At 44.9% G+C, this 23,960-nt stretch overlaps 1 protein-coding gene and 1 long non-coding RNA gene across 3 annotated transcripts in view; one reads left to right on the top strand and one right to left on the bottom strand.

Moving 5' to 3' along the window:
- BRF1 (BRF1 general transcription factor IIIB subunit) overlaps positions 1 to 23,960 on the top strand; it is a 201,110-nt gene that overhangs the window by 129,500 nt on the left and 47,650 nt on the right. For both annotated transcript variants that reach the window (XR_014510193.1, XM_083436620.1), the window contains exons 12-15: positions 5,227 to 5,288; positions 6,357 to 6,438; positions 8,677 to 8,732; positions 15,082 to 15,338. Coding sequence is in view for 1 of the 2 variants with exons in the window: in XM_083436620.1 (XP_083292746.1) it covers positions 5,227 to 5,288; positions 6,357 to 6,438; positions 8,677 to 8,732; positions 15,082 to 15,338 (457 nt within the window). In the remaining variant the exon portion in view is untranslated. The remainder of the gene's footprint in view (positions 1 to 5,226; positions 5,289 to 6,356; positions 6,439 to 8,676; positions 8,733 to 15,081; positions 15,339 to 23,960) is intronic.
- The window catches only part of LOC310677960, a 288,527-nt gene that overhangs the window by 262,297 nt on the left and 2,270 nt on the right, over positions 1 to 23,960 (bottom strand). The window lies entirely within an intron of this gene.

The following is a 23,960-nucleotide window of genomic DNA, read 5'->3' as shown; positions in this document are numbered from 1 at the left end:
GATTTTGCAACCTTCCCCATGCCCCCGCTTCGCTGGTCTCTTCTGCCAGCGCCCAACAAGGAAGATGAGGAGATTGCCCGAAGACTCTGGGTTGAGCTTTCATTTCCAGGTGGGCAGGGTGGAGCTGAGCGTTTAGCCTTGTCAGGTGAAGGAGGCCTAAAAGGAGTGAGAGAGGGTCATCTTCTGCTGCCGTTTCCATCAGAAAATGGGAGATCGCATTAGAGGCCACTGTGATACTTACTGCACAGGCCTCTGGGACAATTTTCCATTTCACAGTAGGAAAGGTTAGCTATGGAGGATGCCATTCTTGTGTGCGGTCAGACAACAGTCCTACAGGGCAATGAATGATTGCCCTAGAGACTCATCACAAGGGCTTCTGGAATAGTCTTGTACCCCACACCTTCAATGCAAGCTGGCATTCCCAGCGTAGCTTCCTATAGGACTGGTGTATGGCAAGCAGTTCTCCTGTTGGGAAATTAGATGTGTCTGCGCATCTTCCTACGGTGTCAATGTGCCCTCTGCAGAAAGGAAAACTTTGGCAGGTGCCCAGCCATGCCGCATATGATTAAGAGCTGTAAAACTGCTAGAAATCCATTTTTTCAAAGGGCAGACAATATAAAACCACAGAATCAATAGTGTTATCAAGTCCTAGTCTGGTGATAAAAAGCCAGAGAACTAATTCCCAGAGAAAACAGGTTTTCAGGGTATACTCCCTCCCAGGGGTCATTCCAGAGCTTTGGTGCTGCTCCTTAGAAACCCTTGCTTTTTCCTACTAGTTTTCTAATTTCTCTAGAAGGAGGGCTTCTGAGCAGAGCTTTAGATGAAGATCTGAATGGTCAACAGACAGGTAGAAATGTGGTTGTACCAAACATAGTTTTACAAAGCCCATTCCAAAAGCAACAGGTATGTGAAACTGCCCTTGCACTGAACTACACAACTGATCAATCTAAGGCAATGTTATTGATTCCTGACTGTTACTAACTCTCGAAGGTCTTTGGTGGAGGTCTTTCCTTGCCCTCCTCCTATCTGAAATTCTGACCACAGATACGAAGGATTGAACCCAGCACTTTTTACAAGCAAAGCATATGCTCCTGCGCTGAGCACCCCCTCCCCTTCTTTTGCAACCCTTGTGCTTATCTTCAGAAGGCCTCTGGGGCAGGGGGAGGGGGAGGTGGCGGCTGCGAAGGGCATGACAGGCGCTTTTAAGTTTCAGGACTGTAATTGACTTGGAGACTTGGTGGAAAGCCGCAGAAGGTGCTAGTTACGCTGGAGAGATTAGAATGGGCAGGGAAGGTGTTGGTGGGTGCGCTTGTTGCTCCTTGCCCTTGTTTAACCATAAAGGCACTCTCTGATCTGCTTACAGAATTAATAGCCTAAAGCGTTACCTCCTTTCAAAATCCAGAAGCCTGTTTTTTACCTGTACCCTGCAGGCTTTGACTTCCTCTGGAAGGAAAAGAAGAAGAAGAAAGTCGAAACTTGCAAGGAACCACATCAAAACCATTCAGACCTGCTGTTTTAAGATCGCGGGCCAAAGGGTGGTCACATCTGTGTTTATGGAATACGGCGTTTCAGACATTTTTTATTAAATATGAGAATATTGTTCAGAAACTCTTTGGAAAAGTTGAGCCGAATGGGGGTGCCTCCCCCCCCCCCCGGCTGACAAAGAGCCAAGAGTCAGGAGCTCCTTTTTCTCTCTCTCTGCCTCTGGAGCAAGCTGTTTAATGGACAACAGATGGTCATGCTCAGCAGTTAGGGCAGTTCAGCTGGTTTCGGGGATGATTGCAGCGGAGTTTGCTGTGGTACGTCGGAACAGCTGTTTTTCCTTTCTCAAATTTGAGCATTACAGTGGATGTTTATTTTATAACAAAACAGTTTTGTTTAGAGGGGACATAAAACCTGGTAGCTTGGATGCCCCGCGCGTTCTCAGCAAATCTTTGCACGTAATGAATGCCTGTCAGACAGTCTGAAGAGTGGCTATTTGCAAGCAGGACCAGGAGCCATCAATTACTCCCTATACATCTTCTCTCCGATATAAGTCATGCTTATTTCGGATCACTTCCTCTTAGATCCTTTTCCTGCAATTTGGCAGTTGGTAAATGACTTCTCTCTGCCTGCCACCGATGGAGGAAACAACTGGCACCAAATTCCAAAATTAGTTTAAAATTAAAGTGTTGACATAAAAACTGTTCCACAGCGCATGGAAATGGCCTAATTTTCATACTGGCATATTAAGGATTTGTGTGCGTTTCAGGCACTTTCCCCTTTTCTGTTCTACAAAACGCTGAGAATAAATTTGGGAGGATTAGAGTAGGAAAATATACCCCAAAGCTCAAACCGGTTAAATTAACTTTTTTGTGTGAGGGGAGCGGGGATGAAGAAATGTAAATGACCCAAAAAACTGAATTTAGTGCTGCAGAAAGCATTCCCTAATCAGCATATGGTTTGCCTATTAATTTTTGAATAATGACTTTAAACAAGAGTAGGCAGAAGGTTGCTAGTGGCCCCACTGGTAGGCCACCCTCTTCTGCCTGCTGGTTGCTGTGATTCTTGCATAGTATGTCAGATTAGGGGGACCTTGAACTGGTTCAATAAAACACTTCTTTTGTCCTTAAGCGAGAATTTATACTTAGGTAAATCTTGTGTGAGTGAGCCCCACCATTCACTTTAGCAGAGGAGGCATCTTAGTGCACACATAGCCTCTCCCACACTTGAACTAACGGGCCTGACGAGCTGTACCCACGGGTACTAAAGGAGCTTGCAGATGTAATCTCAGAGCCTCTCTCTGTAACCTTCGAGAATTCTTGGAGAAAAAGTGAGGTCCCTGTGGACTGCAAGCAGGCAATTTTTGTCCCCATCTTCAAAAAGTGGAGGAAAGAAGAAGACTCGGGTAGCTACTGATTGGTGAAAACTCTGATCCTAAACCTCCGCTGCCTTGCGGCTATAGTCATTCATGAGAAAGTATTTGGGACTAAACCTCCAGGAGCAATCCGTATCTGCTGTCATGCAGGACATTTTCAGGAGAATAAAAGGCTAGGGAGTATACCCTACACAAACCCAGAGTGCAGTCCCTGAGGCGGTTGAATGGCACCTTGTACACCTCCTTCCGGCAACTCCTGCAGTCAAGCTGGTGCCAAACGTATTGCTCTGCTTTCCTTTGGGCCACATCATCAAGGCTGAGAGGAGGGTCTTGTCTTCTGGGGAACCCAGGACTTCCATACATGCTGCCCAGTCTTGCACCCCAGGCAGGTCACTTCAGTGCTTCAAAGACAAGAGTGTGTAGAACGCTTGGCTAAGATATCAGCACTTTCCAAAGTGAGTGACATTGGGCCAGTCACCCTCTCTTAGCCCAGCTCTCAGGGGCATTGTGAAGCTGAAATGCAATTAAGAGAGAACTGTGTACGTCAGTGGAGGCACCATAGCTGGGAAGGAGCCATAGCTCAATGGTAAGAGCATGTGCTTTGTTTGCAGGATGTCCCAGGCTCAGTCCCTGGGATCTCCTAGTGTGCCTGAGACTCTGCAGCCACTGCCGGTCAGAATAGAAAGGACTGACTAAGATGGGCAATCTAACGCGGTATAAGGCAGCATCCCGTATTTCTCTGAACAATTTGGAGGAAGTGTGGGATACAAATGCAATAAACAAATGATGGGATGTTGCTATTCACTAGGCAGGTTGTCTGTCTTAATCTTCAAACTAGTCAGGGGAATTCTCCCACTCCTTTGCTTCCCTGCATTTCCAATCAACTGCAGAAAAAGCATTGGGCAGAGGAATTCCTGCTTCTTAGCAGGATATTTTGGGTGAACAATTCACCAAGCTGTTGCGTGCACATTGCAGAAAGCTAGCACTTGGTAAGTGGATATCTGAGCTCACTCAAAGTTGGTAAAAAGAAATAAATCTATGGGACTAGCTCTGCCTTCTGGGTTATATGGTGTTATATGGTCTTGGCAGCCGCTCCCAGTCACCAGTCCAGCTGCCGCATTCTGGATTAGTTGTATTTTCTGGGTCACCTTCAAAGGTAGCCCCACGTAGTGCGCATTGCAGTAGTCCAAGCGAGAGATAACTAGAGCATGCACCACTCTGGCAAGACAGTCTGCGGGCAGGTAGTTCAATGCGTCTGAGAATTGGTAGTGTTTACCAGAGCTTATTATGCTTGCTTCACATCCAAGGACTGAGTCTTGTGGGTCTGTGTTTCCCCCCTGTAGTTGTAGGTTTGAAAGGGGAATAGGGGTCTCCTAACACCTCTCAGAAAGGGACGCGGGTGGTGCTGTGTGTTAAACCACAGAGCCTAGGGCTTGCCAATCGGAAGGTCGGCGGTTCAAATCCCTGCGACAGGGTGAGCCCCCGTTGCTTGGTCCGTGCTCCTGCCAACCTAGCAGTTCGAAAGCACGTCAGAGTGCAAGTAGATAAATAGGGAAGGTAAACAGCGTTTCCGTGCGCTGCTCTGATTCGCCAGAAGCGGCTTAGGGATGCTGGCCACATGACCTGGAAGCTGTATGCTGGCTCCCTCGGCCAATAAAGCGAGATGAGTGCTGCAATCCCAGAGTCGTCCGCGACTGGACCTCTCAGCACCTTCGACAAACTACAGTTCCCAGGATGATTTGCGGGAAGCCATGACTTTAATGTGGGATGAGAGTGATTTAAATTATAGTGCAGATGGAGCCTCAGTCAAGTGCTCCTTCTCAGCTGCTGGCCTCCTACCTAGGTATCTTACAACTGTGTCACACACATATGTGTGTTCAGCAAGACACAAAGCAGATGTTGTGATTGGGCTGCATTTGCGCTAGTATTTGCCAGTCACATGGGGCAGGGCAGCAGCTGTTCAAATGTTGCATGTCCTTGACTTGGAGGAATTTTTAAAGTTCCTAACCTCTGATTCCATCATTTTGTATTTAATTGAGTGTTTGTCACTGAATCATATTAGCGGTGATTCGCAAGGAGCCAAGGTGGGGGCGGGGGCCAAGCCCTTTTGGTGTCTTCTCCTCTCTAATTAACTTCAGAGACAAATTGTGTCCACACAAGAAACAGCAACAATAGGAGAGTGTCGTTAGGAAAACCTCATTTCTCCCCCTTTTTAATTTGGACGGGCCCCATCTTGTGAAAGATTGCTTTGTTAGCAAACCAGTTATCAGAAAGACCGCACTTCCGAGATGATTAAAGCCAGGGTTTGAATCGGAGTTGATTTGGAATGAATGCACACCCTAATTAAAATTTCTGTTGCTTCTATTTAGATGAAAATACTGGAGATGGTGAATTAGATCTAAGTGGAATTGACGACAGTGAAATAGATATGGTAAGAATGCTTCCTCTTTCTTACTCTGCCCCCGCCACCAATAAAATTGTCTCTGCATGCAATATGCATTTTGCTTTACCGGGAATCAAAAATATCTGCTTTATTCTGCTGACGATGCATGCCACAATCGCTTAGATTATTATTTTAATTTTAATTGGTGGTACCAGCACCAATAGCAAGACATTAGAGCAACAGTGATGAGAAACCCACACAATGTCAGGTGTAGATTACAGATACCGAGCACTGGCAGAACATTTAGTGGTTGTCTGCAAGAATGACCAGATTTTTACAAAATCAAAATGCTTGCAGTGTGTTATCAAAATGATGTCAAGAGAGGCAAACACTGTAGCTTTTTTTCTTTTTAAGGCATGCTATGGTTGGCTGTAGAGTCAGTGTTTCTCAAACTTGGGTCCCCAGCTGTTGTTGGACTACAACTCCCATCATCCCTAGCTAGCAAGACCAGTGGTCAAGGGTGATGGGAGTTGTAGTCCAACAACAGCTGAGGACCCAAGTTCCAGAAATACTGCTAGGTGCTCAGGGATGAGATACTTCCTTGTTGGTAGAGTGTTGCGCTTTAAATATGTGTTGTGAAAGGAGGAGGGGTGGATTTAGACGGCTCTGTGGTACCCGCAAGAGTATCTCCTCCATACATGCAACTGTAAATAGTTCATTTAATGAAAGTGGTGACTACAGTGATGGTATCAGGGAGCCCTGAGGAGCTCTGATGAGTGTTGTCCCCTCCCTACCCTCCCTTGGTCCTCTTTTCAAGATTGTCTACCAACTGGATCTCCTTTGGTGGCTTCTCCTTTCTCCACACCCCCACTCCTTCTTCACCTATCTCATTCTATAACCTGCCTCTCTGCTGCCTTGCTTCCCCTTCTGCTCTTTGCCACACCGATGCCTCTTTCTCTCCTCTCCGTCACGCGGAGGCCCCAGCCAGGTCAACGGAGGAGAGGTAGAAGCGAGGAGGTGATGGAGTGGGCAGCAGCTGATGGGCAGAGTTCCTATGTCTGCTGCTGAAGTACCAAAAAAACAAAACACTTACCTTTTTTCCCTTTTGGTCCCTAGTATATACTTAATGATTCCGAAGCCCAAATAAAAGCAGAACTCTGGATGAGGGAAAATGCAGATTATCTGAAGGAACAAAAGGGTAAGCCAAATGAATGGAAGTCTCTTTCGGGTGAGTCATGTAGTGAAGTCTTGAGGCTGAAAACATTCAACTGTGATTAATCACTTCATTGTAGACCTAATTCTGTTGCCTTTCAACAGGGTTTCTAACAGTGCCTTAGCAACCAGCATGGTATAGTGCAGCCTTTCCCAACCTGATGCCCTCCAGATGTTTTGGACGACATCTCCCATCTGGTCTAGCCAGTCTAAAACATCTGGAGAACACCAGCTAGGGGAAGGTTGGTGTCGTCGATAGGGGATCCAGTTACGACTGGGGAGGGGGAGAATCCCAATGCAGCTACAAAGCTTACTGGCTGATCTTGGGGGGTTGCTCATTGTCTAGCCTACCCCACAAGGGAGGATAAATATGTGGGAGTGCACCCTCTACTTTAAGCTATCAGGATGAAGGGCAGGATGAAAATGAAACCAACGCTGGTTTTGGCATATTGTGGCATGACTAAGAGCGAGCTGCAAGCAAGCAAGATGATTTCAGATAGACTTATTTCCGGAGGGGTAGCTATGTTAGGCTATTGCAGCAAAACCAACCAGTTGTTTGTAATATAATCATAGTGCCGTGCTTTACATCCTTGATGGTAGGGTTTCTGAGATAATAGTCCAGTCCAGATGCTGTGCTGAACTATTGGTTTTGCTTGCATGCATGAGCAGCAGTGCACTTGAAGCTCCCCCTCCTGTCTTCTCCTCTGGCACAGCTAAGGGAAAGCTGTGCTAAGCATCCTTTGTCTAAAACCACAGTTTCTTGTTACATCCAAACTCAATGAACTCTAGTTAGTTTAAGCTCTATTTTGTTCAGATGAGTCAGGATTGGTGGACCCTAAAAAACACTGGGGTGAGTGGGGATGGGAAGGGTGGGGGGAAACAAGCCAGGATCAAATTGAGACTTAAGATCATGGGTTATTTTCAAAACATAGTTTAAACTAGCTAGAGTTCCCAAAGTTTGGATGTAATGAGGAACTGTGTTTAGTTTAGAAACAGAAGCGAAAACTTCTGATCTTCTTTCATGGCTGCTCCAGAGGAGGGGTGGGATCATGCAAGCTTAAGGCACATGAATATTGTACTAAAACATAGTTTGGCATTGCATCTGAACTGGGCCAATGTATGCAAAAAGGCTTCAAGTCATATAAATATAAATTGCACATGATCATTTGCTACATGCGTATTCCATCATTCCTCCAAGGAGCTTTGAGTAGTGTTTTAGCCTCACAACGACCCCGGCCCAAGTTAGGCTGGTAGAAAATTGTCTTTCTCAATACATCTCAAGGAGTTTCATAACTTCTTAGGGATTTGAACTTTGGTTCACCATTCCCTCACAAATGCTGTAGCCATTACATGACGTTTGCCTCTTTGAAAGGAATTCAGTGCAGATCTTGACAGTTTGGTAGGGGGATTTATGAGACAACTGGTTTTCAAATCAATTTTCCCCCTTTCTAACTTAAAGGCCCTCTAGGTCAGGGGTGGACAGGCAGTAGACTATGGTTTACCAGTCACCACTTAGTATTTTCTTGGTGCTGAACTAGGCCTTAATCTGATCCAACAAACACCTCTTACGTGCATTAAAAAGCGTGTAGTATGATAACCAAATGATTAGTTATGCCTTAACTCATTCTTCGCCGGCCTGGTGCTCTCCGGATGCTTTGTGCTGGCTGGGCTGATGGGAGTTGTAGTTACATTAGGAGAGGCTGCCTTAACTTTAAATAAATCCCAAACATGCACTCCTGCTTCACCAGCTTAGCATATACCAGTGGGTCACTTGGATTTTGGGTTGCTCTTTTCGTAAGTAGATAATGGAACATGAAGACAGTCTTTCCCTGCTCTAAAGCAGAGTTTTCTGTGTGTACTTCAAAATTTCAACTGTGCAAAGTACTGTGAAATTCTGTGTGCACATATAAAATTATTTTATTCCATGATAATAATAATAACAGTAGTAGTAGTAGTAATAATAAAAATAAAAATAAAAATAAAAATAAAAATAAATAATTTATTATTTATACCCCGCCCATCTGGCTGGGCTTCCCCAGCCACTCTAGGCAGCTTCCAACAGAATATTAAAATACAATAGTCTATTAAACATTAAAAGCTTCCCTAAACTCAGAATGACATACATGGGGTTCCCTTAGTTAAGTTGTCATTAAAACTACTCATAGTCTTCTATAATACTAGCCCTACTTGTGCTTTCATACTACTTTTTTGTGTCCTCTTTCAGAAAAAGAAGCAAGGATAGCGAAAGAGAAGGAGCTTGGGATTTATAAAGAACATAAGGTAAATAAACGCTTTTGAATAAGCAGACTGAAAATGTATGTGGATAGACAATTTTAGTTCAGATTCACCATGCTCTTGGACCAGGCTGATTTAGAAAGCACAGGGGCAACCCAAAGATTAACTCAGAGAATCAGAGAATTGTAGAGTTGGAAGAGACCCCAAGAGTCATCTAGTCCAACCCCTGCAATGCAGGAATCTCAGCTAAAGCATCCATGGCAGATGGCCACCCAACCTCTGCTTAAAAGCCTCCAAGGAAGGAGAGTCCACGACCTCCACTGCTGAACAGCTCTTACTGTCAGAAAGTTCTTCCTGATGATAAGTCGGAATCTCCTTTCTTGTAACTTGAAGCCATTGGTTTGAGCCCTAGCCTCAAGAGCAGGAGAAAACAGCTTGTTTCCTCTTCCACGCGACAGCCCTTGAGATCTTTGTAAATGGCTATCATATCTCCTCTTACTGCCAGAAGAGCATTCTTCTTTAGTCAATCTAACCCTGCTTTTCAATAGGTTAAAAGGAAAAATCTTCCTTACGTGACTTGGAAAAAACAACCCTGAGATGTGATATAAAAGCTTATATAAACTCTGTTTTGTTAAAATTCATACAGTTGCTTTTCTTCTTCTTTTACCTTGTAGGAGTAAATATTTTTTAATCATCTTTTACTCAAACCTCCCTGATCATTAAAAGGAAAGAAAGAAAAGAAATCTAAACACTATTTTCTCCATATATTTATATATCTATATATATTGTTTTACCCAAATACTGTAACATGTTTTCATTGTGGAATTATTTTGTATAAAGGGAAGTCTTTGGGAGGGCTTTTCCGTGATTATGTCTGTGCAGAGAGAATGCATCCACCACACGAAATATTTGTGTTCCATTGTGAACCTCTTCATATCCTGGATTTGCTGAAGCTTCAGGGGTTGTTGTTGTTGTTCTTGTTGCTGCCATCAAAACAGTTTTTACCTTGGCAGTAGCAGTGACAACATAACGTGGTCAAAACCTGATGGACTACATATAACGCATGTCTCGGTTACTAGGCAAGAGGGCTATTTTTGAAGCAAAAAAAAAATGTCGCCCAAGCAGTTGCCGGTGAACTGACATTAGATAGGTAAGCCTTTGGGAAACATCTGAGACCCAGAAAAGCCTTCTTCTAATTAATTGATTGAAGTTGTACTGCTTTATAGTTCAAGAAATCTCAAAGCAGTTGACATCCCAACAAATGCTGATGTGCAGTAGAATATATAAAAATGCAAATACCACATTCCATAATAATAACATTCCACATTTTGAGGCAAAGGCAGCCACACCAGCCAGCACTCTTTGCTGCCCTCCTCTCTTTAGAATGAATGGAAGGGTGAGCGTCCATTCAAGAGAGAGGCTGAGACAGTGCAGACAGGAGCAGAGCAAGAAGTGCAAGCCGTCTTTTGTATATTGTGGATGTTTAGGGGAAAATTTACTGAGTCCTTTCTTAGCGGGCATGCTGACGAACCCTGGCATACAGGGCTTTTGCGGGTAAGAAAGCGTGTATCTCATTCCCCTGTCTGCTTTACACATTTGTGGTTTTGCATATAGAGCAGGCTTCCTCCACCTCGGCCCTCCAGATGTTTTTGGCCGACAACTCCCATGATCCCTAGCTAGCAGGACCAGTGGTCAGGGATGGTGGGAACTGTAGTCTCAAAACATCTGGAGGGCTGAGTTTGAGGAAGCCTGATATAGAGGAAAGGGGGGGGGGTTGCTTATTTGCTAGAACTCAGGCTTTGCATCCCAGCTTCACTTCCTGGCACTGCCTAGCAGGGATGGAAGAGACTCCTTTCTAAAACCCTGAGAGCTGCTGCCAGTCAGTGCAGGTAGTACTGAGCTAAGTGGGCCAGTGGTCTGACTCAGAACAAGTCTGCTTCCTATGCTTCTATTGCTGCATTTAAATCGTCCTTAATTCCCCCATAACTGAGCAGCTTTTGGGTTTAATGCAGTATGCGTCTAGCTGTCCTTGTTGCTTTGACTAGCACACGCCATTTCTCAGAGGCTTGCATTAACCCAACCCCATTAACAGGCAGGTTTCCAACTCCATGTATTCCACTTGGCTGCCTTCACTGATCTGTGGAGTGGCAGTCCTGTGGGAACTCTCGAACACAGCTCTCTACTTTTACTTAAACTACTGCTGTATCCCTTGAGCTTTTTGTTGTAATGCTACTTGGTATTTATGTTCCATTCTGGCTTGCACTCAGTCTTTGTACCTACTTTTGCTGGTGGCAGGGCGATTTTAGTGAGAATATGCTTTCTTAATATTTTATTTTTACTGAAACAAAACAAAACAAAAGCCATCCTCTGCGACTGGGGAAAAAAAATCTAGACTTCAGCAATAAAGGACTTGCGTATTGTAGGGAATTTTCAGCAAGGAAAGCCTGGGGGAGGAATGTGTGATATTCCCTGTGTGGAAACCAGGAGCTGCAAGCTAAAAATATTATCACCCTTTAGCATAGGAAAGAGGCTGATAAAATGGAATATGACTGAAGGGAAATGAAAGCAGGTTGGAAAGAGTAACTCACAGCACGATCCCATCTATGCATGTCTCCAAAGTCATGTTGTCAGTCAATCAGTCAGTTATATTTTGATTGTTCATAGCCAATGGCCATTACAAGAAGGCAATTCAAGAGTAAGCTAAATAGATAACGTTTTCAGAAATGCCGGTTGTCAAAAGTTAAAACCATAAAGTTATACAAATTGTTTAAATTAAAATAATAATAGTAATAATAATAATTTATTATTTATACCCCGCCCATCTGGCTGGGTTTCCCTAGCCACTCTGGGCGGCTTCCAAAAGAATATTAAAATACTGTGATACATCAAACATTAAAAGCTTCCCTAAACAGGGCTGCCTTCAGATGTCTTCTAAAAGTCTGGTAGTTGTTGTTCTCTTTGACATCTGGTGGGAGGGCGTTCCACAGGGCGGGTGCCACTACCGAGAAGGCCCTCTGCCTGGTTCCCTGTAACTTGGCTTCTCGCAGCGAGGGAACCGCCAGAAGGCTCTCGGTGCTGGACCTCAGTGTCCGGGTAGAGCGATGGGGGTGGAGACGCTCCTTCAGGTATACTGGACCGAGGCCATTTATACCTGAAGGAGCGTCTCCACCCCCATCGCTCTATTTGAACGCCAAATCTATTTGGCGTTCAACATTTTCAAGGAAAGCAAGCCTTACGAGGAGTGCTTGAAGGAGCTGGGTGTGTATAGCCCGGAAAGGAGGAGGCTGAGAGGAGATATAATAGCCATTTACAAATATCGCAAGGGCTGCCACATGGAAGAGGAAACAATCTGTTTTCTCCTGCTCTGGAGGGTGGGACTCGAACCCATGGCTTCAAGTTGCAAGGAAGGAGATTCTGACTAAACATCAGAAAGAACTTTCTGACACTAAGAGTTGTTCAGCAGTGGAAGAGCCTCCCTTGGAAGGTTATGGACTCTTCCTCCTTGGAAGTTTCTAAGCAGAGGTTGGATGGCCACCTGTCATGGATGCTTTAGCTGAGATTCCTGCATTGCAGGGGGTTAGACTAGATAACCCTTGGGGGTCCCTTCCAATGCTGCGATTCTGCGATTCTAGAAGGCGCTATAGGTAGCAGGCATGTCTATATCGGCTAGCAATGAAATGATATAGAAAAAGCATTTTCAGTTGAATGGGACTTATTCCCAGTTAAATCAGGTACAGGATCGCAACCATTGTTTTCCTTTGCATGTAATGCCAGGAAGTCATCCAACAAATTCAGCAGGCAGGAGCATTTAATATTGCCGCTTTCACACGCTGTGTGCAGTTGACCTGTTAAATGTTGTTCTATCAGATGCTGCTAATGCAGTTCAAAAAGGACCAGACAGGATTCATTTGAATGGCAATTGATAGCAGGTTGTTGCTGTTGTTGTTGGGTGGGCCAGTTTCCATGTAATGAGCAAGCACTGCACTCGTAGCCTTTCCCTTTCCTCGCATGTTCTGCTTTGATGAGTTGCTTCCTTGGAAACCACAGGTGGGCTATAGATGCTCGCTCGTTACTGGAAACCCAAGGCTGTACAAAGTATGCCCCTGGGAAAATAAATGAAATTGCTTTTGAGACAAGAAAGACATTACATTGGCTCCCAGTACGTTTCTGAGCACAATTCAAAGTGCTGGTGTTGACCTTTAAAGCCCTAAACGGCCTCGGCCCAGTATACCTGAAGGAGCGTCTCCACCCCCATTGTTCTGCCCGGACGCTGAGGTCCAGCGCTGAGGGCCTTCTGGTGGTTCCCTCATTGCGAGAAGCAAAGCTACAGGGAACCAGGCAGAGGGCCTTCTCGGTAGTGGCGCCCGCCCTGTGGAATGCCCTCCCATCAGATGTCAAAGCGATAAATAACTACCTGACATTTAGAAGACATCTTAAGGCAGCCCTGTTCAGGGAAGCTTTTAATCTGTGATATTTTACTGTATTTTTTGTTTCTATGGAAGCCGCCCAGAGTGGCTGGGGAAACCCAGCCAGATGGGCGGGGTACAAATAATAAATTATTATTATTATTATTATTATTATTATTATTATTATTATTATTACAGCTGAACGCATGAGGGGCCAATTCACACAACCAGTTAAAACTTTAGTAGCTCACTTCAACAGGTTCCCATGCATTATATACATGGGAAACCCTCCCTTTGTGTTTGGATATGGCTCAGTATACAGACTACTGAGCAGAGGAATACTGGAAGTTTTGGGCATACCCATGCAGTTCTGCAGGCATATTGCTTCCAGTTTCTGCATTCCTTGTATGCATATGTTTGAAAGGACTGGGGAAATTGAGGATATCACGTGTGCACCTGGTTCATTTATTACTTTCAGTGTATGGCGGCTGAGAAATCTGCAGCCAACTTCCTATAATGCGTAGCATGTTCCTGCATTTGTTGTTGTTTTTATTTTGATTATGTGCTTTGTGGTTTTATATTTTGATTTTATTCTGTGAACCGACCTGAGACCTGCGAGTATAGGGCGGTATATAAATTCCATAAATAATAAAATAAAATAAAATAGAAAGTGCAGACCAGCCCTATGTGGGGGGTGTTACGATATTGAAGCAATGATGCTGCAAGCTGATTGCTTGGAAAAGTCATGTGATGTTGGGAGTGTCTGTGGGAAACAGACAGCACCGGAATTAGCTCAGAGTGTAATATGAGCTGCACAGGAAGTGTTTGTTCAGTCGTCTGCTGGAGTTTGAAGAGAGCAGACATGTTTTTTGTAACACTGCAGAGACAGGAATAAAAGCATGTAAATACGTTTCTGTCTATCTCTTTCCCCTGCCGGGGGGGCAGGAAAGAGGGGTGTGTTCTTCTCACGCTGAGAAGGATCGCCTATCGCGACCTCTGCCTGGTCCCTGCCCAGAGAGCAGACCGGGAGGTCAACAGGAGACCAAGCCGGGTGCCTGGGAGAGTTGCCAGTTTCTCCTGATAAAGGCTTGGAATCCAACAGGGGGTTGTCTTCATGTTGTGACTCCATTTGACCCTGCACTTAGTGCATTCAGCCACAATCAGTGGCCAGAAATAAATGTCACAGTAGCCACACAGGTTTTCCCTAACAGTGGTGATTCTGTATTGAATCCCTTCCTCTTTCCATAATATGTAGTTATGGCATATTGTGCTTCCCTGTACCACCAATGGTTATCATGAGTTAGGAAAGGGAACCTAGTGATGTGGTGACATGTGCTTCTTTTGCTACACATTGCAGAAAGAGGAGGGAGAGCTGACATTCTAAAATTACTGTGTTGGAGATGATGTGTGCAATGTTTTACAAAGTGCAAGAGAACAAGTCCCTACCTCAAGGAGCTTATAGCCTTAACTGCAGGGTGGCAGTCCTGTAATCACCATCATATCTGGTTCTGGTCTCGGCCTAACTATTGGAACTCTCAGCCATTTGCTTAATTGTGGTCAAAAGTCAGGAAAAATTAATCTGGACCTCAAAACAGAGGTGGCTATCCATCAGCAGGACTGATGTAGCTTTAATTCACCCAAAGGATCATTCAATTTTCTGGCTTCACCTGGCATTCGCATGGTGGAGAAAGTACATTCTTTTAGAAATATTTGCTAGTTCCCATATGTGGTGGGCGTTTTGATAGTTATTCAAACAAGCATTGCAACCCAGCGTCCTTAAGGGGCCAAAAATAATAGAGGATCTTCAATGAGCTCCACTATTCAGGTTTCGGATCCTTTGCAGTGTGCTGATGCAACTGTGCCACCTATCAGTTCCTCTCTCAGCCAGCTGCCACCTGAGCAGGGATGATTAAACTGCAGCCCATTCTTCAGCCTCAGTAAAATTATTCCGATTGCCCCCTAAAATTGCTGTTTATGTTTTAATTAAGCCCAAGAAGTCTGCAAAGAAGCGGGAGCTGATCCAGGCCAGCACAGCGGGAGAGGCAATTGAAAAGATGTTGGAACAGAAGAAGATTTCAAGTAAAATTAATTATAACGTGTTAAGGGACCTCAACAGCAAAGGAGGTAGCTCACCAAAGAAAGATGATGACAGCACTGATGACAGCAGCAACACCAAGAAACTGTCAAGAAGAAAATCTCTGGCGGCTCGGAATGTGGCCAACTCCATAAACAGCGTGGGGAAAAGGTACCACAATTCTTCATTTAAATCCTTCTCTCTTCAGTGAATCTATAGATTGTTAACAGTTCTCTGACACTCAGGTAATGTTGGGGCTTTCACTTTTAGTTCAGTGTGTGGGGCCAGGATGAATCATCCTCCACAGGCCACATGTTGGCTGGCAGCTTCATTGTGGCTTAATCACCGTTACGTGAAGGCACCAGTCAGCCCTCAGTAACAAACTTTGCTTCTTAGAATTCTCTTATTCTTTTCTGTTCTCCCCCCCCCCCCGCCCTGAAAAAGATCATATTTTGTGTTAGCTGATGTGAAAAGCTTGATGAAGCCTTCCCCACCCCCACCCCATTTTTCATGTTGATTTTTAAAAAATAATGGTTCTTGTCTTGCTGTGACAGTTTGCAGTAGCGTGATTTAGTTCTTTGTTTGAATTTTATTCCAAAATTTGGTCGCTAATTACTGCCTCGGATACAAAGCTTCCTAGAAAACATATATATATATCTGTAGGTTGCATAAAATATGAGGGGGGAGGTCTATTGTGGAAGTGGGTGCAATATTCAAATTTGGGTGCATCTGCTGCATTTAAAATATATGTGCCTATTCAGCTGCCTTAACTCCTCGGGTCTCTGCTGTCTATAAAATGAATGTCGGAGTTTTGAGATGATTTTGTTTATAGCCATTTCTTCCTGGCCAGCTTATGCTTTAAAGAGGCCAAGTTAGTTGGCCCTGCAGCTTACCTTGGAGCATCTAGATGATGCCAGGTGATCTCCCAGAAGAACTTATTACCCCTGGTAAGGAATCTGTTGCAAGACATGCTTTCCCCGAGGCTGATGTCTTCCCATCTGCCTGTTTCCCCTCCTCATTAAAGCTCAGCTATGAGTGCCTTCCTCTTTGGGGCAGGGCTATTTCGTAAATGGATGCAAATGGGCAGCGCGATGCAAAGTGACAGCTATAGCTGCAGGGGAACAGAGGATACTGCTGGCACGGGATTTGCACCGGCACTGGGCTTCCAGGGCTGCTTTGACACCTTCCAACTCCTGCGTAATGAGCTGTCAGCAGCTCGAAATAAACCCCATGCCCCACACAGCTGCGCTGCACATGAGAACGGGGCAGATGTAATTTAGCACCACCAGTGGCGACTGCCACGCTAGCTGTAAGGCTCAAATCTAGTTTGAGTTTTCAATAAGAATGGCTGTACTGGGCCAGCCCAATGGCTCTGCCAGCTCAGTATTCCGACTACCAAGAGGCATTTCACATAGTTGTGCAGACATCAAGATAATGATTATCTAATTAAACACCCACATCTGATAGTCAAAGGCTAGGTTGTCAAAGAGCCCGCTGGAAGTAAATCACACCGTTCAAAGTTGGAGTTCACTCTTTATTAGATAAAACACGATACCCAGAGACTTGGCCTAATGAGCACAGCAACTCATCCTTGGTCGGTCTGGCCCCATGAATTAGTTGCCGAGGCTGAAAGTCCCCTCCACTTCACAGCCGTCTATGTCCCCTCCTCCCCAGGGCTTTCCCCCAGCAATTGGGAACTGCGCCTGTGTGCAGCCTGCCGCTGCTCCGCCAGTTTCAGCTCAGTTCTAAGAGACAAGGGAGGAGGGGAGCTTATTGCAACAGGAGGGGGAGACACCCATGACTCTTCCCCAGCTGGACTCCTCTCTGCCTCTTGGCTGATGATGATGATGATAATAACAACAACAACAACAACAGTAATTTATTATTTCCCCAGCCATTCTGGGCAGCTCCCAACAGAACACCAATAACAGTAAAAAACAACAACAACAACAAAGCAACAACATCAAACATTAAAAACTTCCCTAAACAGGAGTGCCTTCCGATGTTTCCTAAATGTTATATAATTACTCATCTCCTTTATATTTAATGGGAGGGCTTTCCACAGGGTGAGCGACACGTCCGAGAAGGCCCTCTGCCTGGTTCCCTGTAGCTTTTGCAGTGAGGGAACCGCCAGAAGGCCCTCGGAGCTGGACCTCAGTGTCCTGGCAGAACGATGGGGGTGGAGATGCTCCTTCAGGTGTACTGGGCTTCCCTCCTTGTACTCTCCTGCTTCAGCTGCTGCCTCTGATTCTGGATGTCTCTCTGCCACAGACTCCCCCCACTCACTAAGCCCTGTTACCCCTCCAGCTTCTGACACCTCCTCTTCCCAGTTTTCTCTCTCTGACCCCTCGTCATCGTCCCACCACCGCTCCCTTGGCTTTGTCCCTTCTGCCCTTGGGGGTTCCCCAGCTGGTTCCCCCCACCATTCCTCTGCAGTACGTTCCCCAGCACAATTCAAAGTGTTGGTGCTGACCTTTAAAGCCCTAAACAGCCTCGGTCCAGTATATCTGAAGGAGCGTCTCCACCTCTTATCGGTCTACCTGGACACTGAGGTCCAGCGCTGAGGGCCTTCTGGCGGTTCCCTCACTGTGAGAAGCCAAGTTACAGGGAACCAGGCAGAGGGCCTTCTCGGTAGTGGCACCCGCCCTGTGGAACGCCCTCCCACCAGATGTCAAAGAGAAGAACAACTACCAGACTTTTAGAAGACATCTGAAGGCAGCCCTGTTTAGGGAAGCTTTTAATGTTTGATGCATTACTGTATTTTAATATTTTGTTGGAAGCCTCCCAGAGTGGCTGGGGAAGCCCAGCCAGATGGGTGGGGTATAAATTATTATTATTATTATTATTATTATTATTATTCCAACCAGTCCGTGACATATATCTGAAAATGGAGGCTTTGCATCTGGCTAGTAGCTGTGGCTACTCATACACCCCCATCTATTTATCAAATCCCTTAAAAAACTGATTGCTATCAGTTCAGTATATTCAATATCCATAAAAGTAGGTAGCCTGATTTCCCCCTTTGCTATTCTTGCTTTAGAGTGCGTGTGTTTATTACAAGTTCCAATGCCTGCAGTGCTGACTGATGGCAACTGAGCTGCTGGGTGTTTCCTTCAAATCCGAATTTACTGTTGTGGCGTTTGCCATTTCATACTCAGAATCTCTCGCTGAGGCTTGTTCTTGACACTCTTGGAGCTTTGTTCTCTCCTGCATCCCATATGCGAACACGGAGATAATTCTAGGTGGCAAATCTTTGTGTTCTGCTCAGGCACTGTAGTCTTTGACTTCCATATGCCTTTGTTTGAGAGCCGCAGGTGTCTTCTGTTCTCCATATAACTTTTCTCTGTACGGCTTACAGTGATCCTGGGTCAGCTGAAGAAATACTCTAAAGGTTGTTGTGCTTTTTGGTTACAACATATGACTGCAAAGAGGTGAAACGAAGGCAGGGAGCAAAGAGGAGATTGCATTACTTGAAGAAATAGACATTGACTGGCTTGTTCATTGTGGCATCATGGAACACACAGATAATAATGGTGTTATTATTTATATTATTTATAGACACTCGCCACACAAAGATATCCAAATGATTTATTCTTGTGTGTTATTCTGTTTCTGGTTAGCAGCTGTTTTACAGGGTTAACGCCTTAAGAAGTGTGCATGCACACGAAAGCTCATACCAATAACAAACTTAGTTGGTCTCTAAGGTGCTACTGGAAGGATTTTTTTTATTTTGTTTCCCTTAGATTGTTGGGAGTTAGGCTATAGTACGGTTGTCACATATCCAGATTCACCCGGTGGAGTTAGTGTCCCTTTCTAGCGTCCCCCCCAAAAGCTAAACAACTTTTTGGGCGATTTCCCTGCCAAAAAACTCAACAGCTTTTGTGTCTGGATTTTTACCTCTTGAAATATGGCGACCCTAAGGTAAAAAGACCCCTGGACAGTTAAGTCCAGTCAAAGGTGACTATGGGGTTGCAGCGCTCATCTCGCTTTCAGGCCGAGGGAGTCGGCATTTGTCCACAGACAGCTTTCCGGGTGATGTGGCCAACATAACTAAACCGCTTCTGGTGCAACGGGACACCATGTCAGAAACCAGAGCGCATGGAAACGCTGCTTACCTTCCTGCTGCAGCAGTAGCTATTTATCTGCTTGCACTGGTATGCTTTTGAACAGCTAGGTTGGCAGGAGCTGAGACAGAGCAATGGGAGCTCACCCCGTCGCAGGGATTCGAACCACTGATCTTCTGATCGGCAAGCCCAAGAGGCTCAGTGGTTTAGACCACAGTGCCACCCTAAAGGTAAAGGTAAAGGGACCCCTGACCATTAGGTCCAGTCGTGACCGACTCTGGGGTTGCGGCGCTCATCTCACTTTATTGGCCGAGGGAGCTGGTGTACAGCTTCCGGGTCATGTGGCCAGCATGACTAAGCCGCTTCTGGCGAATCAGAGCAGCACACGGAAACACCGTTTACCTTCCCGCTGGAGCGGTACCTATTTATCTACTTGCACTTTGATGTGCCTTCGAACTGCTAGGTTGGCAGGAGCAGGGACCAAGCAACGGGAGCTCACCCCGTCATGGGGATTTGAACCGCCGACCTTCTGATCGGCAAGTCCTAGGCTCTGTGGTTTAACCCACAGCGCCACCCGCGTCCCACCCACCACCCTAGGTTGTAGCTAAATGCTAGTGCAGATCTGTGTGAAAGGTCCCAGATTCATTTTCCAGCATCACCAGTGGGAGGGATGGCTGGAAAAGACTTCTGGCTAAGACTCGGCATAGCCATAGCCAGCCAGGAGTGGCTTAATGGACCAATGGCCTGACTCAGCTTCATAAGGTAGCTGCACACGGTCAGAAGGCATGGATGTGCATACAAGTGTAGAAATTTGCATTCAAAATCTAGAATATCATATTTTAAGAACTTGGCAAGTGTATAGTTTATTTTGATTTTTCTCAGGATTAAAGATTTACAGTAGACCTTTTGATTTTTCTTCCATTACTCTAAATGCAGTACATCATATGGCATGCATAAATTCATTTGTTCATCGTTATTCTTGGATGTAATGCATAAATTCCTTTGTTCACATTTCTTCCTCCGAGGTGTTAGCGGATAAATGCATTTTTCCTCAGCAATACAATAATCACAGTAATTTATGTGCAATTAAGAACAAAACGTGCTACACATCTCATTTGACAACGAAGCCCCTCGTGTTTCTCCCATCTAGAAGTCGTGAGCACAGATCTTACTAGCCATTTAATTTGCAGTGATTAATAATCTCCTTGGTTTTATCTTCAGAGATAGCTTAAATGTTTTAGTAATATTTTATCTGACAGGAGCAGAGGTTTGCCTAATAAGCAACTGCAGAGGGATACTTTTTACCCAATATTTCAGTTCGTGCAAGTTAAGCCTTCAAGGTTGAGTTGTGACATCTTAACCACAAAAAAAGTGCTGGGGTCTGATGGAGGCTGACTGCAAGCCGCAGTTTGAAAACTGAGAACTAGGCTCAGAAATGTGCCCTTGCCTCCTTCTGAGGAATGTGAAGGCTTGGAGGGGAGCGGGGAATGATGGGGAGTCCACCCTTATTTACCCCCAAAGCTCCTGTTTTCTGAATTTTTTGAAATTCGTTTTGGATTATGACATGTTTTCTTTTAGAACAAAGCATTTAAGGCAAGAGGTTTCCAAGCACAATTCAAAGTGTTGGTGTTGACCTTTAAAGCCCTAAACGGCCTCGGCCCAGTATACCTGAAAGAGCGTCTCCACCCCCATCGTTCTGCCCGGACACTGAGGTCCAGCGCCGAGAGTCTCCTGCTGGTTCCCTCACTGCAAGAAGCAAAGTTACAGGGAACCAGGCAGAGGGCCTTCTCAGTAGCGGTGCCCGCCCTGTGGAACACCCTCCCATCAAATGTCAAGAAAATAAACAACTATCTGACTTTTAGAAGACATCTGAAAGCAACCCTGTTTAGGGAAGTTTTTAATGTTTGATGCTGTATTGTGTTTTAAATATTCGGTTGGGAGCCGCCCAAAGTGGCTGGGGAAACCCTGCTAGATGGGTGGAGTATAATTAATTAATTAATTCATCCATCCATCCATCCATCCATCCATCCATCCATCTATCCATCCATCCATTCCCCCCCCCCCATTTCTTTCTAGGAAATGTGTGTGAATGGAAGAGATTTATATAAGGCAGTGTACAGTATCAGATCATTACAATTCCTGTACTTTGAGGACAAGCGAGTCCTGAGTATTATGCTGGGAGGGCAACTCCCAAATGCCGAGCAAGGTACGCCTCTCCCTCTTGAAGGGCACTGCCATCGTCCCCATGAACTGTCATAGCCAAAAGGATGCTTGCTGCAAGCCGCCTAGAGTGGCTGAGGAAACCCAGCCAGATGGGTGGGGTGGTAATCATAATAATCATAATCATAATTGCAGTGCAGCAGCCTGCTTGGAAGGTGTTTGTTCCCTTTCTAGGGGCAGCTGATTACAGTGGTACCTTGGGTTAAGAACTTAATTCGTTCCGGAGGTCCGTTCTTAACCTGAAACTGTTCTTAACCTGAGGTACTTTAGCTAATGGGGCCTCTCGCTGCCGCCGCACCGCCGGAGCATGATTTCTGTTCTCACCCTGAAGCAAAGTTCTTAACCCGAGGTACTATTTCTGGGTTAGCCGAGTCTGTTACATGAAGCGTCTGTAACCTGAAGTGTCTGTAACCCGAGGTACCACTGTACTAGTTTGAAAATGTTTTGTGGGACTTCAATTACAGTATACCATTTTAAAAACCAATGGAAGACCTATCTTCTAATTCCAGGGCATCAAGCGTGCCACTACTGTATTTTCAAATGCTAATTACATTACGGTGTGATTTGTTTTATTACAAACTGCATGCAATTATCTGTTGTTGTTGTTTGTGTGTTTTTAAAGAGCAAACAGGAAGAGATAGCTTTTAAGCAGATCACCGGAGCAATACTTAATACGATCATCAACTATGGGTCTAATGAAAAAGTTTGCATGTTTTTCGGGGGGGAGGCTCAGTTTTATGTAAATTTGTTTTAATTACATTTTTCACTGTATGTAATTTGAAGCTGCCTAATAGGAAAAGGTCAGATCTAATTTTCACATGGAAAATGCTTTCTCTTAAGTGTCCTCTATCAACAAATCATAGTTAAATTTGGGTGGAATGCTTTTTTTTTTTTTGCTTACAGTAAGCTAACATTATATCTGTCAAGCTTCGACATGGTTTCTTCCAAATGTCTTATCACTATTGTAAAGCAGGAGCCTAAGTTTATACCACTAATCTTTTTCAGTGTGTGGGTTTGTGGTATTGTTGTTTTTAAATCTGCTTTCGTCATGGCTAAATGAAAACTTGCTCCATTCTTACTTCTCTACCTGGATTTTTCTATGCCAGTAGAAAGACAGAGCTGTGTCCAGAGAAACATCTAGTTGCATGTTGTACTTCCTTGGATTGAAATCTTATTATATTTATTGTGGAGGAAAATCTGTTGCACCTGGCAAATGTTGGATCTGAACTACCTTTCAAGTCACTACATTTTAAAATGTGAAGGCTGTTTCCTGGTACTTAAAACTGGCAGTGATATACAAGGCGACAGGCAGTATTATAAAAAGAATAAATGTGTCGGGTTAATCTTAGAAAATCCAGGAAGAAATGAAGCAGCCCTGAAAAGTACACTGGAACCTCTTCCAAGGCAGAAGGTCGTTCTTGTCCCTCTGTCTCTCCCTGCCTCTTCCCCTAGACACACTCACACTCAAACATGAATGTCTTCAAGACTGAAATCATGTTAGTGGTGGTTATGAAATGCCTCCAGGGGTTTTTTAGGGGAAAGATTTTATTTTGAAATGAATTTTAACCTCAGACGTACCCTGAAATTATTCTTAAAAGGCTCTGTTTTGAGGAGGCAAACCTGTGTCTCCATCTTCAAGACTTGTATTACAGGCTTACATATATATCTCCAGGCAGCACAAAGTGAAAATCACTGTTCTTTGCAACCCTCGGGGCGGGAGATGGCTTGTGTTTGCTGCAACATTTGTCGTGTGTGTGTGTGTGTGTGTGTGTGTGTGTGTGTGTGTGATGTTTAGAGGGGCCCTGCCCTTTAAAGTAACACAGTTTTGTTTTTTTGTTTTTAAACATCCTGGAAACTGTACACCAAGACTTTAGATGAAAGAAAGGGCTATGCTCCACTGTGAGTCATTCACATCCAGAAGTCTCCACAGGTTCTTTGGTCTATACTAATTTGCCATTTTTATTTTGTGGTTTTGTTATACTGCTATGTTGTTGTTTTTTAAGGTCATTATAGTTCCGTAGACTCAAGGTTCAGGGTACAGATCTGAGAAAAACATGCTATTGGCATGTGAATGAGTACCCCTGTCTTGGTAGTTCAGTCAGTAGAGCATGAGACTCTTAATCTCACAGTTGTGGGTTCAAGACCCATGTTGGGCAAAAGTTTCCGGCATTGTGAGGGGTTGGACTAAATGAGCCTTGTAAAGCTAAAGGTAAAGGGACCCCTGACCATTAGGTCCAGTTGTGGACAACTCTGGGGTTGCGGCGCTCATCTCGCTTTATTGGCCGAGGAAGCTGGCGTACAGCTTCCGGGTCATGTGGCCAGCATGACTAAGCAGCTTCTGGCGAACCAGAGCAGCACACGGAAATGCCGTTTACCTTCCTGCTGGAGCGGTACCTATTTATCTACTTGCACTTTGACGTGCTTTCGAACTGCTAGGTTGGCAGGAACAGGGATCGAGCAATGGGAGCTCACCCCGTCACAGGGATTCAATCCACCGACCTTTCTCTTC

The sequence above is a fragment of the Podarcis tiliguerta genome (assembly GCF_965153285.1).
Source record: "Podarcis tiliguerta genome assembly, chromosome: 1".
In the NCBI taxonomy this organism is placed as follows: domain Eukaryota; kingdom Metazoa; phylum Chordata; class Lepidosauria; order Squamata; family Lacertidae; genus Podarcis; species Podarcis tiliguerta.
The sequence above is the reverse complement of the archived record's forward strand: the minus strand, read 5'-3'. Positions and strand labels throughout refer to the sequence as shown.